The following is a 20,458-nucleotide window of genomic DNA, read 5'->3' on the forward strand; positions in this document are numbered from 1 at the left end:
GGCATAATTGTAAAGCGCTTTGAGCATCTGAATCAGATGGAAAAGCGCTATATAAATGCAGTCCATTTGAGTGTCTTTGTAGATTTTCGATCCAATGTTGTAAAGTTGGTCATATTATGCAAACTTCTTCTGACAAACATTCCTCATTTGATTCATGATCAAACTGTAAGCTGTGTGTGCACTGCAAAAACATTAAATCTGACGGGAGAGGAAGGAGTGAAACCGGAAAAGTGACCAATCACAGCCCATTCGGTTTCCACTGCTTCGACGTGTAGTTTTAGTTTTTAGGAGGTGACGTAGCGATGCAGAGGGCTCTGCATCACTACAGAGCTGCAGAGATGGAGAAGCATAAATCAGGTTTAAAGCCTATACACTGTAGCTTTAAGGGAACTCCTTGCATTCACTAATTTGGTCAAATTTTGAGTTTTATGTAGAAATTAACAAAATTTATGAGTAGTCCAGATGTGTAGCAAGAATCATGCAACTAATGTGCTGTCAGCCAAGCCTAAGTTTACACTCATTTATTGCATATTTCAAAGCAACTGTAGTTTGAAAAATACCACTTAAATTATACATCATAATTAGATTTTATCCTTTTATCTCTATGAGTTAACTTGTAATATAATTCTAAAATAATTCATGTATTCTAATATAATTAATTTCAAATATTCCTTCAGTAGTCTCACACCAGAAAAATGCAAGAATCACAAAATTCACTCTGGCAATCCGTGCATAATTTCCAATACCATCAGATGGGGGGTGGAGGGAGAAGTGAGAGGGACATCCAGATAATCCTCCACCTCTGGAACATGCGTGAGGGGCCCATGCAAGGAAAAAGGTTCTGTGGTGGTTCCATACCAGTCCTTGATCACCTTCTTGTGTCATAATGTTTTTGAAAATCAAGCAGTGAAATGAAATGATATTAAAAGCACTCATTTTTTCCCAATTTGCTGGCTTTAATTCTGCTTTTATCGTTATTGCCAATATTTTTTATAAATTAATGTGATAAGATGTAACATTCCTCTTCAGAAAAAACAAAACAGTATTGGACACGTCTGATATGTATGGGCGGGGGATGTGGCCTTATTTGTTGGCTAATTCCTCTCGTGAACACTGTAGAGAGATAGGATTCAAGTGGTTTATGTGGAATTCATGGAATTCTGTGGATTTGTGGCTATTTGGCAAATCTAATGTAGCATGTTCATATGATCTCCTCGTACTAAAAAAGGTATAAGAAATTTGCGAAAATGTTCTTGCATGAGGCCATGTTTTATCTTGAAGACAAGAGGCTGGTTCTCCCTGTAATAATCCAAAGGTTTTTTTTTTTTATGTATTTTATTTATTTATTTGTTTTGCAATGTCTGGCTACTCCGTGCACACTTTGTCGTCACACTTCACTCTCTCTCTCTCTCTCTCTCTCTCTCTCTCTCTCTCCGTTCTGAACATCTCCTGATAGGCGACCACCAGCTTGTTGGGACTCAAAGCTGCTGACACGCGTGACCAAACCTCTGATGTCACACAGTTACCCACATGTGACCTCTGATAGTGGTTACTGACAAAACGAGCCACCTGATTTTTGGTAATCGCTCCACACCTGGGCAGTGATTCACACCTGAGGCCAGACTCTCAGTCACTCCAGCCTTCTCTCTCATCCTGCACACTTGCAGTGGTTTTAATAAAAAAAAAAAAGAAAAAGTTGCCCTCTGAGGTCACGGGCACGTTTGCGCCACATCTGCCGCAGCTCCCACGTATCCACAGCGCACGCATTTCAGCGCTGGTCACCTGTACTGGAAGACGTCCCTGTACGCCTGAGGAATCTTTTCGATCTCCACTGGCCTGGGTAAGAAATGGGTGAGTTTTTGGTGTTTTTTAGTCCTGCTGCCCTCCCTGGGCGAGCCGTCCTTGTTTAAGGCCACATAGTAGAACCGTCCTGTGTCCGTGTGCTTGAACAGAGTTGAAGCGTAGGTGTTATACCAGTTCTCCTCAAACTGTTCCCTGAACACACATTCTGCTGTCAGTTTCTTCTGCAATACAGGAAACAACATGTCAGTCTCAGAAAAGTCATATTACGTGGCTTCTTATAAGAACCAGTTCTGTGCCTGTTGCTTTAAATAGATTTTCTTTTAAAATGTTATTTTACTTAAACAATTAGGGCCAACAGCAATGCTGTCTTTTTCATCCTTGCAGTTTCACATTCGCACCTGAAAGACAACCAGCAAAATCACAGTGTTGGCTCCAATGGACCATTTTTAGATTGACAGCCATGCTCAAGGTCACCCCCTAGTGGTGCCCTTGAGCCGACAACTTTCTGATTACAAGGGTTCTAACATCTCTGGCATCTGCTTCTTTCTTCCTGGGGCCGTGTGGGTCTGTCTTACAGCACACATACCAGCAAAGCAAAAGCAAGTTTGATACATACGTCACAAAAGTATGAAGCAGACTGTTTTAGGCTGAGGTTTTCTTTGTCGAAGCTGTATTTCTACATGCATTGTCATGGAAACATGGGAATTTGGGACTGTTTAAAGTTAAGCATCTGTGAAAAGAAGAAATACATCATCTTTGTATCTTATGGCCTCTTTAAGTTGTAAGATTAAAACAACAAATCAGACTGCAACAGTAGGGGACAACGTACTGGTTTCACAAATCCACTTCGAAAGCTTTGCATGTCATGTTTTTGTACGTAAGCCGAAAACAAGCAGCAGAGGCCGATTTAGGCAGGTGCTCATTATTGCAAAGAAAGGGAAATAATTATAATCAGCTTTTCACTTCGTAGCCCCACACTCGCTCCTCAGACCTGCTGACCTCTCTTTGGTCGACAGAACAGTGAGTGGGCACGCACTTGTCTCTCAGGCTCATGTTGTTACGCACACAGAGCAGCGTTCAGCTGGTGACAGGGTGCTGGCTGCGTGACAAGAACAGAAGTCATCAGAGCTTTCACTGTCAAAAGCTTTTCTGCCAGAAGGCTACAAATATGAACCTGTCCTTGAGGTCGATGCAGAGTTGTGCTCCTCACAGAGCCTCACTCCCTTTGCGCTTTTCTTTGCACAACTAAGGGACTTCTAATGAGAAGATATGTGTTCATCATCAGACCATCTGTAGATTTGAAGCTTTAGCAACTTTCTGTGTTTGAGTCCCTTTTCTTTGTTTGTTTCCTGAGGTTTGGCTGAGGAGCTGTTGTGTGTAAACTCAGTCTCGGGGTCACATGACTGGGTGAGCTCCATCTGAACACACACAAACCCAAAACCTCGATACGGTCTGGTGGCTGTAGGATGGAAACACCCTTCTACCTGTTACCCTTGTTTCTTCCTTCGGGTCCCCCCCCCCCCCGATTCACTGGGCAGTCAGATTCATACAGACATCGCTCAGTCAGGTATGCAATTACCCCCTACCATCATCCACAGCCCCACCCCCAGGGTCAGAGCTCCGGGATGCCAGAGTCTGATAGCTCACAGTAACAATATCTGCACTTTCAACATAATAGGCCGTGCTTAAAAGTGGCCTCTGTTCAGACTTTGCACAGCCGGGGGGTGGAATCCACGCCCTGAGAGGCCCTCAGGTTTGGCCCCCGGGACACCTGATACAGGTAACCCTCACATACTTCCCCCTTCTTTGTCTTTGTCTCTTCCCCTCCTGTCTGTCTGTCTGTCTTCAGATGCCAACTCAATAAGAGAGAATGTCAGTTTGAATAAAAAAACAAAACAAAACTGGACAATTCTTCAAAATTTAAGAGGGTCATATTGTGCAAATTTGATTTTTCTTTTATATCGTATCATATGGCTGGGAGACTGTGTTAAACTTTTTAAAGCCCCACCCCGTTATGACTGTGCATGTAGATGCAAAATGTAAACTTAACCCCTTAACGCCCATCGTCGCATATATGCTACAATCTCTGACTCAAATATGCAACTTACCAAATTGACCTGTATGCCCGTTGTCGCAAATTTGCAACATACCATCATTATTATTATAACATTATACCCAGTATTAATATCTAGTTTTTGTGCAAAAGTGAAATTAATAATATCAACATTATTTACCATCTACTTAAAGGCAAAAACACACACAAAACATTTTTTTATATACAGCTATATAAATTCGGGCGTTAAGGGGTTAAAACAGTTTAGGATTACATTTTTCAGCACACATATCACAAAAATCCATATCTGCCACTGACCTTACTCTGACACACGCCCGATATGGAGGTCATTCTCACACATATCAAACATATGACGGGTTCTGATGCAAAACCTAGTAACTCCCTTTTGTCTACATAAAAAAACCTGCAGTTTAAATGGGAATTTAAATGCAAAAGAATTAGAAAATGCACAGATTTCCATTAATAAAATAAAAAATGTTATGTTCAAATTCTTTAATATTTTGCACACTGACATAACAGTTACCTGAACAGTGAAATGTATACTGGCATCAACTAAAAATTTGTGCTTTTTGTATTTACTGGGTTTTGCATCGGCACCTTCATATAGTCTCATTCTCACAGATATACTCTTATATAATATCACATGCACACTGTATATTATTGCTCACATACACATATTCTCACTCATACACATGGTCACACTCATAATATATTTTTATCATCACATACATATACTGTATATTCTTGCACTCACAAGCATATTCTCAATCTCACATGCATAGACATACATTCTCACTCTTACACGTACATATTCTCACTCTTTCAGCCATATTGTTACTATTGCATGAATTCTTGCGCTCATATATATTCTCACTCTCTCAGACATACATTCTTACTCAAGATGATTGCACTCACATGCATGTTCTCACTGTCTCATACATATATTCTTCCTCTCACGTGCATATATTCTCACTCTTCAAATGCATATATATATATATATATTCTTACTGTCACAGACATATCACTCTATCATACGTTCACACATATTCCCGCTCTCACATACTGTTAGCAATGTTGTCTCACAGTGAGAAGGTCCCAAGTTCCCATCCAACCTGGTCCTTTCTATGTGGAGTTTGTATGTTCTCCCCATATTTGCGTGGGTTCCCCTTGGGTTCTTCAGTTTCCTGAACTTCCAATGACATGCAGGTTAGGTGAACTGGTGACACTAAATTGATCATAGGTGTGCATGAGAAGTACAAACGAGTTTATCTGTGTGTCAGCTGTGGGATAGACTAGTAGCTTGTCTATGGTGTCCCCTGTCTTTTGCCCGATGACATCTGGGATAGGCTCCAGTCCCCCATGACCCTTAACTGGAATAAGCTGGTATAGAAAATGAACAAATGACTATATGTGTGTGTGTGTGTGTGTATATATATATATATATACTCAACAAAAATATAAACGCAACACTTTTGGTTTTGCTCCCATTTTGTATGAGATGAACTCAAAGATCTAAAACTTTTTCCACATACACAATATCACCATTTCCCTCAAATATTGTCCACAAACCAGTCTAAATCTGTGATAGTGAGCACTTCTCCTTTGCTGAGATAATCCATCCCACCTCACAGGTGTGCCATACCAAGATGCTGATTAGACACCATGATTAGTGCACAGGGTGCCTTAGACTGTCCACAATAAAAGGCCACTCTGAAAAAGGTGCAGTTTGTTTATTGGGGGGGATACCAGTCAGTATCTGGTGGGACCACCATTTGCCTCATGGAGGTGCAACACATCTCCTTCGCATCATCCCTTGAAGAGAACACCTCTCCAACGTGCCAAACGCCAGCGAATGGTGAGCATTTGCCCACTCAAGTCGGTTACGACGACGACTGGAGTCAGGTCGAGACCCCGATGGGACTACGAGCATGCAGATGAGCTTCCCTGAGACGGTTTCTGAACAGTTTGTGCAGAAATTCTTGGTTATGCAAACCGATTGTTTCAGCAGCTGTCCGAGTGGCTGGTCTCAGACGATCTTTGGAGGTGAACATGCTGGATGTGGAGGTCCCTGGGCTGGTGTGGTTACACGTGTGTCTGCGGTTGTGAGGCTGATGGGATGTACTGCCAAATTCTCTGCAAACGCCTTTGGAGACAGCTTATGGTAGAGAAATGAACATTCAATACACGAGCAACAGCTCTGGTTGACATTCCTGCTGTCAGCATGCCAATTGCACGCTCCCTCAAATCTTGCGACATCTGTGGCATTGTGCTGTGTGATAAAACTGCACCTTTCAGAGTGGCCTTTTATTGTGGGCAGTCTAAGGCACACCTGTGCACTAATCATGGTGTCTAATCAGCATCTTGGTATGGCACACCTGTGAGGTGGGATGGATTATCTCAGCAAAGGAGAAGTGCTCACTATCACAGATTTAGACTGGTTTGTGGACAATATTTGAGGGAAATGGTGATATTGTGTATGTGGAAAAAGTTTTAGATCTTTGAGTTCATCTCATACAAAATGGGAGCAAAACCAAAAGTGTTGCGTTTATATTTTTGTTGAGTGTATATACAGTAGTACTCAGAATAATAGTAGTGCTATGTGACTAAAAAGATTAATCCAGGTTTTGAGTATATTTCTTATTGTTACATGGGAAACAAGGTACCAGTAGATTCAGTAGATTCTCACAAATCCAACAAGACCAAGCATTCATGATATGCACACTCTTAAGGCTATGAAACTGGGTTATTAGTAAAAAAAAAAAAAAAAGTAGAAAAGAGGGTGTTCACAATAATAGTAGTGTGGCATTCAGTCAGTGAGTTTGTCAGTTTTGTGGAACAAACAGGTGTGAATCAGATGTCCCCTATTTAAGGATGAAGCCAGCACCTGTTGAACATGCTTTTCTCTTTGAAAGCCTGAGGAAAATGGGATGTTCAAGACATTGTTCAGAAGAACAGTGTAGTTTGATTAAAAAGTTGATTGGAGAGGGGAAAACTTATACGCAGGTGCAAAAAATTATAGGCTGTTCATCTACAATGATCTCCAATGCTTTAAAATGGACAAAAAAAAACCAGAGACACATGGAAGAAAACGGAAAACAACCATCAAAATGGATAGAAGAATAACCGGAATGGCAAAGGCTCACCCACTGATCAGCTCCATGATGATCAAAGACAGTCTGGAGTTACCTGTAAGTGCTGTGACAGTTAGAAGACACCTGTGTAAAGCTAATTTATTTGCAAGAATCCCCCACAAAGTCCCTCTGTTAAATAAAAGACGTGTGCAGAAGAGGTTTACATTTTGCCAAAGAACACATCAACTGGCCTAAAGAGAAATGGAGGAATATTTTGTGGACTGATGAGAGTAAAATTGTTCTTTTTGGGTCCAAGGACCGCAGACAGTTTGTGAGACGACCCCCAAACTCTGAATTCAAGCCACAGTTCACAGTGAAAACAGTGAAGCATGGTGGTGCAAGCATTATGATATGGGCATGTTTCTCCTACTATGGTGTTGGGCCTATATATCGCATACCAGGTATCATGGATCAGTTTGGATATGTCAAAATACTTGAAAAGGTCATGTTGCCTTATGCTGAAGAGGACATGCCCTTGAAATGGGTGTTTCAACAAGACAATGACCCCAAGCACACTAGTAACCGAGCAAAATCTTGGTTCCAAACCAACAAAATTAATGCCTCGCAGATGTGAAGAAATCATGAAAAACTGTGGTTATACAACTAAATACTAGTTTAGTGATTCACAGGATTGCTACAAAAGCAGTTTGAACATAACAGTTTTGAGTTTGTAGCGTTAACAGCAGATGCTACTATTATTGTGAACACCCCCTTTTCTACTTTTTTTTACTAATAGCCCTATTTCATAGCCTTAAGAGTGTGCATATCATGAATGCTTGGTCTTGTTGGATTTGTGAGAATCTACTGAATCTACTGGTACCTTGTTTCCCATGTAACAATAAGAAATATACTCAAAACCTGGATTAATCTTTTAAGTCACATAGCACTACTATTATTCTGAACACTACTTTATCAATCAATCAATCAATCAACTTTTTTTTTATATAGCGCCAAATCACAACAAACAGTTGCCCCAAGGCGCTTTATATTGTAAGGCAAGGCCATACAATAATTATGAAAAACCCCAACGGTCAAAACGACCCCCAGTGAGCAAGCACTTGGCAACAGTGGGAAGGAAAAACTCCCTCTTAACAGGAAGAAACCTCCAGCAGAACCAGGCTCAGGGAGGGGCAGTCTTCTGCTGAGACTGGTTGGGGCTGAGGGAAAGAACCAGGAAAAAGACATGCTGTGGAGGGGGGCAGAGATCGATCACCAATGATTAAATGCGGAGTGATGCATACAGAGCAAAAAGAGAAAGAAACAGTGCATCATGGGAACCCCCCCACAGTCTACGTCTAAAGCAGCATAACCAAGGGATAGTCCAGGGTCACCCGATCCAGCCCTAACTATAAGCCTTAGCGAAAAGGAAAGTTTTAAGCCTAATCTTAAAAGTAGAGAGGGTATCTGTCTCCCTGATCTGAATTGGGAGCTGGTTCCACAGGAGAGGAGCCTGAAAGCTGAAGGCTCTGCCTCCCATTCTACTCTTACAAACCCTAGGAACTACAAGTAAGCCTGCAGTCTGAGAGCGAAGCGCTCTATTAGGGTGATATGGTACTACGAGGTCCCTAAGATAAGATGGGACCTGATTATTCAAAACCTTATAAGTAAGAAGAAGAATTTTAAATTCTATTCTAGAATTAACAGGAAGCCAATGAAGAGAGGCCAACACGGGTGAGATATGCTCTCTCCTGCTAGTCCCCATCAGTACTCTAGCTGCAGCATTTTGAATTAACTGAAGGCTTTTTAGGGAACTTTTAGGACAACCTGATAATAAAGAATTACAATAGTCCAGCCTAGAGGAAATAAATGCATGAATTAGTTTTTCAGCATCACTCTGAGACAAGACCTTTCTGATTTTAGAGATATTGCGTAAATGCAAAAAGGCAGTCCTACATATTTGTTTAATATGCGCTTTGAATGACATATCCTGATCAAAAATGACTCCAAGATTTCTCACAGTATTACTAGAGGTCAGGGAAATGCCATCCAGAGTAAAGATCTGGTTAGACACCATGCTTCTAAGATTTGTGGGGCCAAGTACAATAACTTCAGTTTTATCTGAGTTTAAAAGCAGGAAATTAGAGGTCATCCATGTCTTTATGTCTGTAAGACAATCCTGCAGTTTAGCTAATTGGTGTGTGTCCTCTGGCTTCATGGATAGATAAAGCTGGGTATCATCTGCGTAACAATGAAAATTTAAGCAATACCGTCTAATAATACTGCCTAAGGGAAGCATGTATAAAGTGAATAAAATTGGTCCTAGCACAGAACCTTGTGGAACTCCATAATTAACTTTAGTCTGTGAAGAAGATTCCCCATTTACATGAACAAACTGTAATCTATTAGACAAATATGATTCAAACCACCGCAGCACAGTGCCTTTAATACCTATGACATGCTCTAATCTCTGTAATAAAATTTTATGGTCAACAGTATCAAAAGCAGCACTGAGGTCCAACAGAACAAGCACAGAGATAAGTCCACTGTCCGAAGCCATAAGAAGATCATTTGTAACCTTCACTAATGCTGTTTCTGTACTATGATGAATTCTAAAACCTGACTGAACCTCTTCAAATAGACCATTCCTCTGCAGGTGATCAGTTAGCTGTTTTACAACTACCCTCTCAAGAATCTTTGAGAGAAAAGGAAGGTTGGAGATTGGCCTATAATTAGCTAAAATAGCTGGGTCAAGTGATGGCTTTTTAAGTAATGGTTTAATTACTGCCACCTTAAAAGCCTGTGGTACATAGCCAACTAACAAAGATAAGTTGATCATATTTAAGATTGAAGCATTAAATAATGGTAGGACTTCCTTGAGCAGCCTGGCAGGAATGGGGTCTAATAACATGTTGATGGTTTGGATGAAGTAACTAATGAAAATAACTCAGACAGAACAATCGGAGAGAAAGAGTCTAACCAAATACCGGCATCACTGAAAGCAGCCAAAGATAACGATACATCTTTGGGATGGTTATGAGTAATTTTTTCTCTAATAGTCAAAATTTTGTTAGCAAAGAAAGTCATGAAGTCATTACTAGTTAAAGTTAATGGAATACTCAGCTCAATAGAGCTCTGACTCTTTGTCAGCCTGGCTACAGTGCTGAAAAGAAACCTGGGGTTGTTCTTATTTTCTTCAATTAGTGATGAGTAGAAAGATGTCCTAGCTTTACGGAGGGCTTTTTTATAGAGCAACAAACTCTTTTTCCAGGCTAAGTGAAGATCTTCTAAATTAGTGAGACGCCATTTCCTCTCCAACTTACGGGTTATCTGCTTTAAGCTACGAGTTTGTGAGTTATACCACGGAGTCAGACACTTCTGATTTAAAGCTCTCTTTTTCAGAGGAGCTACAGCATCCAAAGTTGTCTTCAATGAGGATGTAAAACTATTGACGAGATACTCTAACTCCCTTACAGAGTTTAGGTAGCTACTCTGCTCTGTGTTGGTATATGACAATAGGGAACATAAAGAAGGAATCATATCCTTAAACCTAGTTACAGCGCTTTCTGAAAGACTTCTAGTGTAATGAAACTTATTCCCCACTGCAGGGTAGTCCATCAGGGTAAATGTAAATGTTATTAAAAAATGATCAGACAGAAGGGAGTTTTCAGGGAATACTGTTAAGTCTTCTATTTCCATACCATAAGTCAAAACAAGATCTAAGATATGATTAAAGTGGTGGGTGGACTCATTTACTTTTTGAGCAAAGCCAATAGAGTCTAATAATAGATTAAATGATTAATCTATTAATGAATAGATTATATATATATATATATATATATATATATATTGCCGATGTGTATCGCCATGGCAGCAGACCAAGGAGCTCATCCCACACCACTATCCTCAGCCAAGTCATGTAACTTTTCCTGGAGGATTCTGAGTCATTCTCAAGCAACTTGGAGATATAATCCCTTCAGTGTGTCCTGGGTCTTCCATGCAGCCTCTTCCCAGTTGGATGTGCCTGGAAGATCTCCCTAGGGAGACACTCTCACTCAGACATTCCCACATACATAAATTCTCATATTCCACATGTCACAGAAATAAATATCTGGATTATCTGGATTCCTGCTTAGTCTCGGACACACCCAATGAGTGGGTATGACTTCAGTAAGACACGCCCACCTGGTGTGAGAATGATGGAGATCCCTTATGATGAGCAGCAGCTCTTTTCCATTTAAAGTAACAGACACAGGAACAGTTTATTCAGCAGTTGAAAGTGTTCCTTTTTCTTTTTTTTAAGAATCAATGACTTCAGCATCTGTGGAGTATTTTTGGCTACAAACAACAAGGTGACCTACAGTATATTATCTTGCTGAAAAGGTGTGTAATATGAGATCTGGTCCAGCTGTGCAGACAGAAATGAACTAAAGACTTCAGTCAGATTCACCAGCAGCACGTTTAAAGTAACTCAAGCGTTCCACTCTCTGCTCAGGGGGAAAAAATGTAAATATTTCTGCATATCTCAGAACTAAGTGAAGATGTTGCTTTGATTACTGAAACTGCAAACAAGTGCACAGGCGAGCTTCGTTTCGTCTCACATGGACCTCCAAGTATAAAAAGGTTTTTTTTCCCCATTCTTCTTTGCCGTGTTGATGCTTTTGGTCTCAACCTTCACGTCTTTAACAGAATACTGGATGCCATTTGTATTAATTTGTGAAGAAGGGCAGCAGAAGGAGGCGATAAGAGACACAGAGTGTGAGACTGAAAGACATGCACTTGTTTAGTCTTGCTGTGGCTTCCCATCTGCCACCTAACCTTGATAAGGCAAATCCCAGATGACGGGTCTCTGCGGTGAACCTCTTCTTGATGTTGCAGGATTTCACTTATAGTAGAACAACAATTTCATTGATTTTTAAAAACAGTGTGTGATCAGCGTCATGTTGCTGCAGGCTGATCATGAATGAAAGCGTGAGCTCCGCGGTGTGAAAATGAAAGAAGGGGTTCGACTCACCGACCCATAGAGCTCTCCTTTCTCATTCATGCCGAGGTAGAGTCCAGCGTCCACCCCCCTGATGCTGACCAGACCCACTGCCAGACTGATGAACTCCAGGATGCCTGAGGTCAGACACACAGACGGTCACCAAAACCCACCACCACATACTGTAAAACCCCACTGTGGAAACCACTTGTAACACAGCAGCCTTCCAGTTCGTCTGATCTCAGACCAATTTGTAGGAGTGAAATTTGATTTTTGTGCTCAAGTTAAACCTGCTGTGCAAATAATTACCTTTGCTAAGGAGGCCAGGTTTTGGCCTGTATGTGTTGGATTTTCAGGAGGATTATTTTAAAAAACAAAATCACTTGATTTTCACGAAACACTGTTAAAAAAAAAAAAAAAAAAAAAAGAATAAATAATTCTAAAATAAAAATAACTGGTGCTAACCTGAAATAGAAGTCAGAAATTTTTGGGAAGGAGCCATAATACCCTTTTTATTCTTTCTTAAATGTAATTAACAGATGGCAGACATTTGTTGTCTGCCTGGGTGGTTGCCATCCAGGACCCAAGGCGGTTCCGTAGTGTGGTGGATATATTAATGTGGAGCACCAGCATATGCCTCCAGACCTGACCTGACCTAGTTAGTCATTAGAATTTGGCATTGTCATGTTTCAGCATGTCAAACCTCTGGATCATTTTCTGAACCAATTTACTGTTTCAAGTATTTTGATACAGTGAATTATTATTGTTATTATTTCTATATTTTGAAGCAATTGGTTTGATCACTGCTTTTGGCTTTTGTCACAGGTACCAGTAATCATTTTCCTAACCAACTGTTTCATTTAATATTTAGCGTTTTGTAACTGAATTATTTTGAAAGGCAAGTGCTTTGAGAACTTTGAAACAGAACTCTTTCAACAAAACATTAAATCTAGGCTTGCATCTGAGATGTACCTTCAGGCAAATTGTAGCTGAACTTTCAGGTCGTCTTTTAATAAAACCCTTCTCTGTACCACTTCATCATGAAGCTGTATAACTGGAGATACAAAATGCAAAACATGCACTGTGCACAATTTCTCCAATCACAGCCAGAGGAACCTGTAACTTCTTCTGGGTTGTCTGGTGGTCTTGGTGGCTTTCCTCAATCTTCTCCTTCTTGCACAGTCACTCATTTTTTGAGAACTGTCTACTCCACACAGATTTACCATAGAGTGTCATACTGTTTGTATTTCTTCATAACTGATGTAAATAAAGTCCAAGACATATTCAGTGACTTGGAAATATTCATGTATCCATTCCTTGACTTGTCTGAAGAAAACTGGCAATAGAACTGATTATTTACAGGTATTATACCAAAGGGGCCCATTACTTATGTACCCCATCATCTTGACTTTTATATTTTTAATTAATTTATATTAAGTTGTAGAGATTTGCTTTCAGTTTGAGTTTAAGGAAGATAATTTTAGAATTTTGTATTTTGAGAAACCTGATTTACTTTTTGTATTTGAAATGGCATAAACAAATTAAAATGTGTGAAATACCAAGAGACCCAGTACTTGGTTGGACTGGAGGGAGGGGGGGAGAGACAACTGTATGTTCAATTCTGAACATTCCAAAACAAAGTGCCATTTTCATAATTGCTTTATAATTGTTTCATTTGCTGTTTTGAGTATTTCAAAACAACCAATATCTTCCAAAGCAACTGGTTCAATTGGTGTTATAACTACACAGAGAAATTTCTATAAGGAAATTGTATTCTTTGGTGTTTAATACAGTGATTTTTTTTTTTTTTTTTGTGAAGCAATTCATTAATTTGCATAATCTGCCTAGGTGGTTACCAGTCAAAACCCAGGTCTGTTTTGGCATCAGTGCATGCTCCCAGATCTGACATGACTGGTTTGTTTAATATTGTGTAGAGGTGGGCGGATCGATCCTAATATCAATAATATCGATACCAACGCTGGTATTGATATTGAACGATCCTCGTGTAAAAAGATTGATACTCAAGCTTTTTTCTCTCCCGCACGCACTGACTGCTGCGCACGCAGATTCATCAAAGTCTACTCTCTGTCTGTAAGAGCAGCGCTGCTCTGCGTCACACAACATGGAGCAGTGCACCCTTGTATTGTAGTTTGTCAGCCCTCTACCTCAGGAGATTTTGTTTTAAGTTGAGTGATTTTTTTTTTTAAACAAAAATGTTGATTGTGATAATAAAGTATTATGTTGTCACATACAATGTTTGGCGAAATTCTATCCTAGGTCTTTTGGATCCTTTGGATCTATGAAGCTTAAATATGAAAAAGTATTGGTATCAGTATCAATATTGGCGATACTGGGCCTGTATTTATTTGGTATCAGATCAATACCAAAATTCCTGGTATCACCCCCCTCTATTAGGAGCGTTTTAAAACAGTTATTTTCTCTAGCCATCTGTGAAGTTCATCTTTTACACCATTTTAATGAATTTTGTTCAAAGTTTTAAAAAGCCTAATTTCTGCTATCACAATGTGCAGAATCTTTCAGGAGGGGTTCAGACAGAAAACCTAACTCAGTCTCATGTGAACTTTTTTCTATTAAAGTATTAAAAAGTTTGAAACTGGCCTGGAATACAAACCATTTGATTATAGGAGGATATTAAATTGTTTAAAAATATTTTAAATATATTTGATAAACACATCTGTACAAAGGTTTTAGGCACATTTACACTACTTTTAAACACAATGAAAAGCTACGAAGTATGTTATATTTATTAACACATAGAAATAATATCATAGCAGATTGTTTCACCCTAAAGTAGTCAACTGTCAACCACATCCATAGCTCTGAGTGCTTAGTCAGTGAAAATGTCAATATTCGCAGTGCTTTTTTGCAGCCTGTGTTGACTTTCACGGAGTGTATGGTTAGTTTGTTTGGGCTGTTATGTAGGACATCCTGAGAATTTGTGGGATCCCCATTGAATTGGATATCATAGTCAGCCTAAACACAGGTTCTGTGAACATGGTGCGGAGTGAAAGTAAAGTCTCCGACTTCTTCCAGTTGAATTCTGATGTCTGTCAAGGATGTGTTCTGATTACGACTCTGTTCAGTGCCTGCATGGACTGGATGTTGGGTAAGATCACGGAGTCCAGTGATTTGGCTTTGTTTGGCGGTGACAAAACTTGTAATGATTCACTTATCTCAGCAGAGACATTCATTTTTATGGATCCTTGGCTTTTGACATTGAGAGATGCCTGGGAAGAGCTTATGGAATCATGACGTCATTGGGCAGAAGTGTTTTGAGATGATGAAACCTTTGCAGGAGACTGAAAGTCCAAGTCTTTAGTGTTCTGTTGCTTTCTGTCTCAATGTATGGTTGTGAGACTTGGACGCCAATTCTAGTATGAAATGAAGTGACACTGAGGGAGACTCAGAGGAGACATTGAAGCATGCTATTTACATTATGAAGGAATATTAGCTGTGACACAAGTGCCTCAATGTTGATGTCCACAACAATGGGAAAAGACTAATTTTGACATTCATGTATCACCTGGCTGCAGCAGATTGATGGCTACTTTCAGGAAGTTGGCTGCCTGGATGGTTGACATCTAGGACCTGAGGTGGTTCTGTAGTGTGGTGGATAAGAAAATGCAACCACCCAAATCTGACGTGACCCAATATAAATAAGTAGACTGTTCTCACAAATAATTTGTAATTAAGTGCAAAGGGGAAAACCCCACGGTTTTAGTTAAAGTTCTATCATATATATATATATATATATATATATATATATATATATATATACCCACACGTGTGTGGGTGTTTGTTCCATGAACTGACTAGCTGACCAGCTGATTCTACTTAGTTCAACTCTTCAGGCATCTTGTTGATCTTATCAGTGAAATCATCTGTTTTATGTGCACAGGTAGACGCAGCACATGGCAGGACTTTTACTCACTGAAGCCGGGATTACCCACCTCTGATTAATATTGTGTGTTTGTGTGTGTGAAATGAGTACATATCCAATGTTGGTGATGTCACCAACATCAAGATGGTGGATCATCCGAGTCAAAATAAAAAGTGGAAAGCCATCCTTTACTTGTTATTCTTATTATAACCGTAACTCCAAGTGTGAACAAAAAGCAACCATGTGTTAATGGGAAATATGCATTTGTGTGTGTGTGGGGGGGGGGGGGGGGGGGGGGGGGGGGGGGGTGTCATAAGAATATGCACAAAATATACTGCATAAGTTTTTCAAATCATTTGCTGTTTTGTACCGCTAATATTCTTGTTTTTGCAAGACAATTACTTTATTTACTTACTTACTTTTATTACTTTATGTATATTTTTTATTACTGAGTGATCGACAGCAATTGTCTTTGTGTCATCATAAAGACTACACCAACAAAGAATTTGAGAGATTTTTTTTTTTTTCAAAAGAATTTTTAACTTCAAGCTGCCCTGCCACAGACTGGCGTCCTGTCCAGGGTGTACCCCACCTCACTCCCTATTACTTGCTAGGATAACCCTTGATTGGAGTAAGCGAGTATAGAAAATGAATGAATGAATAAAATCAAGCTTGACTGTTGTTGGAATATGAATATTTGGAAATTTTACCCACTGGTGAAGAAAAAACTATTTTCTTAATCAAAATTCTAGGGTGCCTAAACCTTTGGCAGAGGTATCTGCCCTCTTATGAGTATTCCTCTAGTTAATTTTGTACCCACATCAAAGCCCTGTTACCTGTCGACTAATTGCCTTTAAAGAACATCTTTTCGAAAAGTCAGTATCTTATTTAGGCAGAACCCAACATCTAAAAGCCACTTTTAAGGCCAGATAATAAATGTTGATTATTTCAAAAGATCGGACAAATACTGTGTTGGAACAGAATTGATGAGAGGAAGAAAATATTTGGTTTGATTTCCTTGTTTTCTTTGTAGTCTAACCCGCATTACTCTATCATCATGTCTTGTGGTGTCTTTAAATGAGTCTTGGGGATTTGAAAAGTCACTTAACGTGAAGCTGAAATGTGGCTAAGTTGTTGAGTCAGAGGAAGATTGAGTAAAGCAGACCCTGACTTCAAAGCAGGAGAAACAAGTGTTCAAATTAAAAGCTGCTGCCTGGAGGATGCACAGTTAGTCAGAGAGAATCCAGCTGGCAAAGTCCGCTTTACTGCCACCTGGTCCCCATCCTGGACCTCCTCTGATGCCACGACAGAAAAGATCCCTGTCATTATTGTCAGAGTGAACACTCTGTTTCATGCTCCTTTAATCAAAACCACGTCTGCAGCTTTGACAAACTTAAGTGAACCCAGAGCCAAACACGCGCGGACCACCCATCACCGCGCACCGGCGTCATTTGGCCGAAGACTGCACATTAAAACCTTTGAATTCCCCACTGGTCACGCTTTAATTTCGAGTTATTCTAGTTTTTTTTTTTTGTTTTTCCTGCAGAGCGCGAGCGGAGCTGCACCTGCGAGATGACTCCATGGATATGGGGCGCGAGACGGCATGTGCGTATCAGCCTCGTGACCTCATGTGTTTATCGTTCTCGTGCGAGCCGCACCTCGCTCCGTAACACGAGGATGGAGGCGCGCACCCGCCAAATCTCGGCGATCTGAGCGCGCGCGGCGGCGCTGGCTAGTTTACCTGCGCCCCGCGCGCGCCGCGGGGAGTGCCAGGTGACCATGACAAACTCTTGAAAATAAATTTAGATCTAAATTCATTGTAATAATTAAAAACAAATTAAGTTATTTATTTGCCTGAAGATGATTGGAAGGTATGTTTTTACGCACATTCAGCACTCCAAAATATGCGCTTTACGCATTCCCATTGATAGAAAACCCCATAATAAGACTTTTTAAAAATCTCATAAGGAAAAAACAAAAACAACACTCACCAAATCTGCTGTGGTCCTGTCTTGTGCCGTGCACAGTCCCGTTGGGGAATATCTCCAGCTGAAAGCCGGTCCTGCAGTACAGCTGCCGCCGCCTCAGGATGCCTTTGAGGTGCCCGAAATCCGTCGGCGAACCGCGCTGCAGCCTCCCCTCAATCTGGCCCAGGCGCTCCGTCAAACCCACAGGAGACTCCGGTAGGGGCACGTTTCCCAGCGCGGGGAGGCTTTGTAAATCCAAGTCGAGCGTCCCCAAAAAAGCCCCGACCTCTCCCATCGTGTGCACAGCTGTCAAATTTAACAAAGGCATTTGGAAATGTGGGCTGAAAAAGTTTACGGCGCAAGGCACAAGTCCGGTCCATGCACGCACAAAGCGTACCCAGCGCGCACAGCTGCTCCCAGATCAGCTTACGACTCGTCCTTTACTGTAATCAGTTTGATATGTTTATCAGATGGAAAGTCTCTATTATATACATACTCCCCACGCATTCTCACATTGGACATTCCAACACAAGCCACGCCTGGCTGGCATCCTTTCTTACGCGCACGACTTTCCTCACCGAATTACAACTTTGAGCCAATTTTTTTCTTCTTCTTTATACTTCTGATGATGCCGGCGTCTGCTTGTTTCTGCTCTGCAGAGAATCTATCATCCGACCGCCCAAATCCACGTCCTGGTCGTCCTCCCAGAGCTCCTGCCGCGCTCCTGTTTGCGCTCCGAGGCTCTCGGATGAAACCACACAGCCGAACCGAAGGCAGGAAGGTCTGGCGGCAGTTTGCGGTGCTTTAAAACGCGGCCCAGACGCAGGAATAAACACTCTCAAATACAAATGACAGCTGACTCATAGTTGCAAAAAACACATTTATCATGACCCTGATAGTCAGTCCAGATATTACGCTGCCTGGTTTTTGGATGAGAGGGGGCGAAAAGAGGAGATGGTTTCCCACAGTGATATCAAAATTGTGCGTAAAATCAGAGCAATCCAACTTTATGCACAAGTGTCGCTGCCAACCGCCGCAGTTGGACTGTTTCAGAAGAGAATTTTCTCCACCTCCTGGTTGGAAGCAGGTGTTTCCTCGACCCTCTGCGGCGTTTGCAGTCTGCTTCAGCAAATCAGCGTCAGATATAACCACTTGTACTGGTACGAGAAAAAAAACAACAAAAAAAACAATACCAAGTCTGTGACGTTCTCTATCAAATCTGACTGGTGCAGAGGTTGTCTGAACATTTTGAGTCACAACAGGTGGATTAAGTCTTTAAAACTGTCCAGAATGTGTCCTCACAATGTAGGACAGACACATTAAAAACTGGGTGATAAATCATTATTTCACCTCATCATAGTGTCATTAAAAAAAGATGTAACTCCTAATACAGATCCTGTTGCTTAAAACAACACAAACATTGAAAGAAAAATCAAACACAGAGTAGCAATGTGGGTGGAGGTATCCCCCCGTAGAACAAAATGAAACCATTTTATTTTTAAAGAATCATACATAAGAAGTTGACATACTGTACCGGGCAATGAGATTTGCTGGTATTCCTCAAAATAATCACATGATGAGGGTTTTGTTTCATGCTTAGTAAACTGTTTTACCAAAATTACTGATTAAATATTGCAGTGCTAAATAAAAATATATAATATACTACATGTTAAAGCCACTTCACACATAACATGAAGTTGGGCGAAACAGACCGAATGAGCACCAACCGATAAATTCGAGCCGCAGGCAGAAGGGATAGACATTCAGGCAGGTGCGAACAAATGATGCCCGACTTCCGCCCCATACCCAGAATGTGGCACAAAGCAGCCCAAATGAACCAGGCAAAGTTGGGACGCCATTTTGTGTGGCATTCAATGGCATTCGGCCAAATGAGTCGTCATTCGTGACGCTCGGGTATCCCACACGACACCTTGGACACCATGCGTGTTTCACTCAGGCCCATTTGGGAGAGGGGCTGGTGTCACACAGGTGCGATCCACCTCATCCGTACCCAACATGCCATTCGGGCCTAGTCTGTGGTGGCTGCCCATTGCAGTATGTCACCCAGCCCTCGTCCGGACTTTTTCGGACTGCCGTCAGGTGTGCGTTCTGGCGGCCTTGGCTGCAGTTAGAACGCTCTTCGCCTCGCACTGACGAGCTTTCAGCACCTCAACTGCACCACAATTGTGACGTCATGTGCACTACATTTGAGCTGGCGGTGCGAATGGGCCTGGTGTCAACCGACCGAAACGGTCCCCCTTAAAAAATCGGTCCGCCCTGCCTCCACTGCACATGCGTCATTAGCCGCGGTTCACCGATTATCACCTCGTTTCTGCTTAAAGCTGCACACCAGTCATCATCTATCTCAGCGACAGATATCTGAAGCTTTTGTACAACAATCACTTCCACATAAATTCAGCATTTTATCTTAAAAGACGGAGGAAGCGATCAGAGCACCGCAGCTACACAAGCTGCTAGCTGCTGCATTCACTGCACGCTGGTCATCACAGATTATCGCCTTGTTTCTGTTTAAAACGGCCTAATTTCTGCTTAAAACTGACTTTAGAATGATTTAAGAGGGTTTACCTTGTCATCTGATGGTTAATAATCACATTAATCCATTTGATCACTTTGGGTGAAGAGACTGTCTCAGATGAGCGGCTG

At 41.1% G+C, this 20,458-nt stretch overlaps 2 protein-coding genes across 2 annotated transcripts in view; both read right to left on the reverse strand.

Annotated features, from left to right (window-relative positions):
- Nucleotides 1-18,672, reverse strand: fgf16 (fibroblast growth factor 16). The gene is made up of 3 exons (XM_034182202.1): nt 17,819-18,672; nt 11,960-12,063; nt 1-2,024 (listed from the first exon to the last, which is right to left on the reverse strand). Exons 1-3 carry the CDS (start codon nt 18,120-18,122, stop codon nt 1,779-1,781), a joined length of 654 nt encoding a protein of 217 aa, XP_034038093.1. The 5' UTR covers nt 18,123-18,672; the 3' UTR covers nt 1-1,778.
- The window catches only part of LOC117519661 (torsin-1A-interacting protein 2-like), a 20,317-nt gene continuing 18,267 nt past the window's right edge, over nt 18,409-20,458 (reverse strand). The window contains exons 6-7 of the mRNA XM_034180932.1: nt 18,826-18,951; nt 18,409-18,596 (exon numbers count right to left, since the gene is read on the reverse strand). Coding sequence (XP_034036823.1) covers nt 18,409-18,596; nt 18,826-18,951 — 314 coding nt within the window. The remainder of the gene's footprint in view (nt 18,597-18,825; nt 18,952-20,458) is intronic.

This window comes from Thalassophryne amazonica, chromosome 11, assembly GCF_902500255.1.
Source record: "Thalassophryne amazonica chromosome 11, fThaAma1.1, whole genome shotgun sequence".
NCBI classification, from domain to species: Eukaryota; Metazoa; Chordata; class Actinopteri; order Batrachoidiformes; family Batrachoididae; genus Thalassophryne; species Thalassophryne amazonica.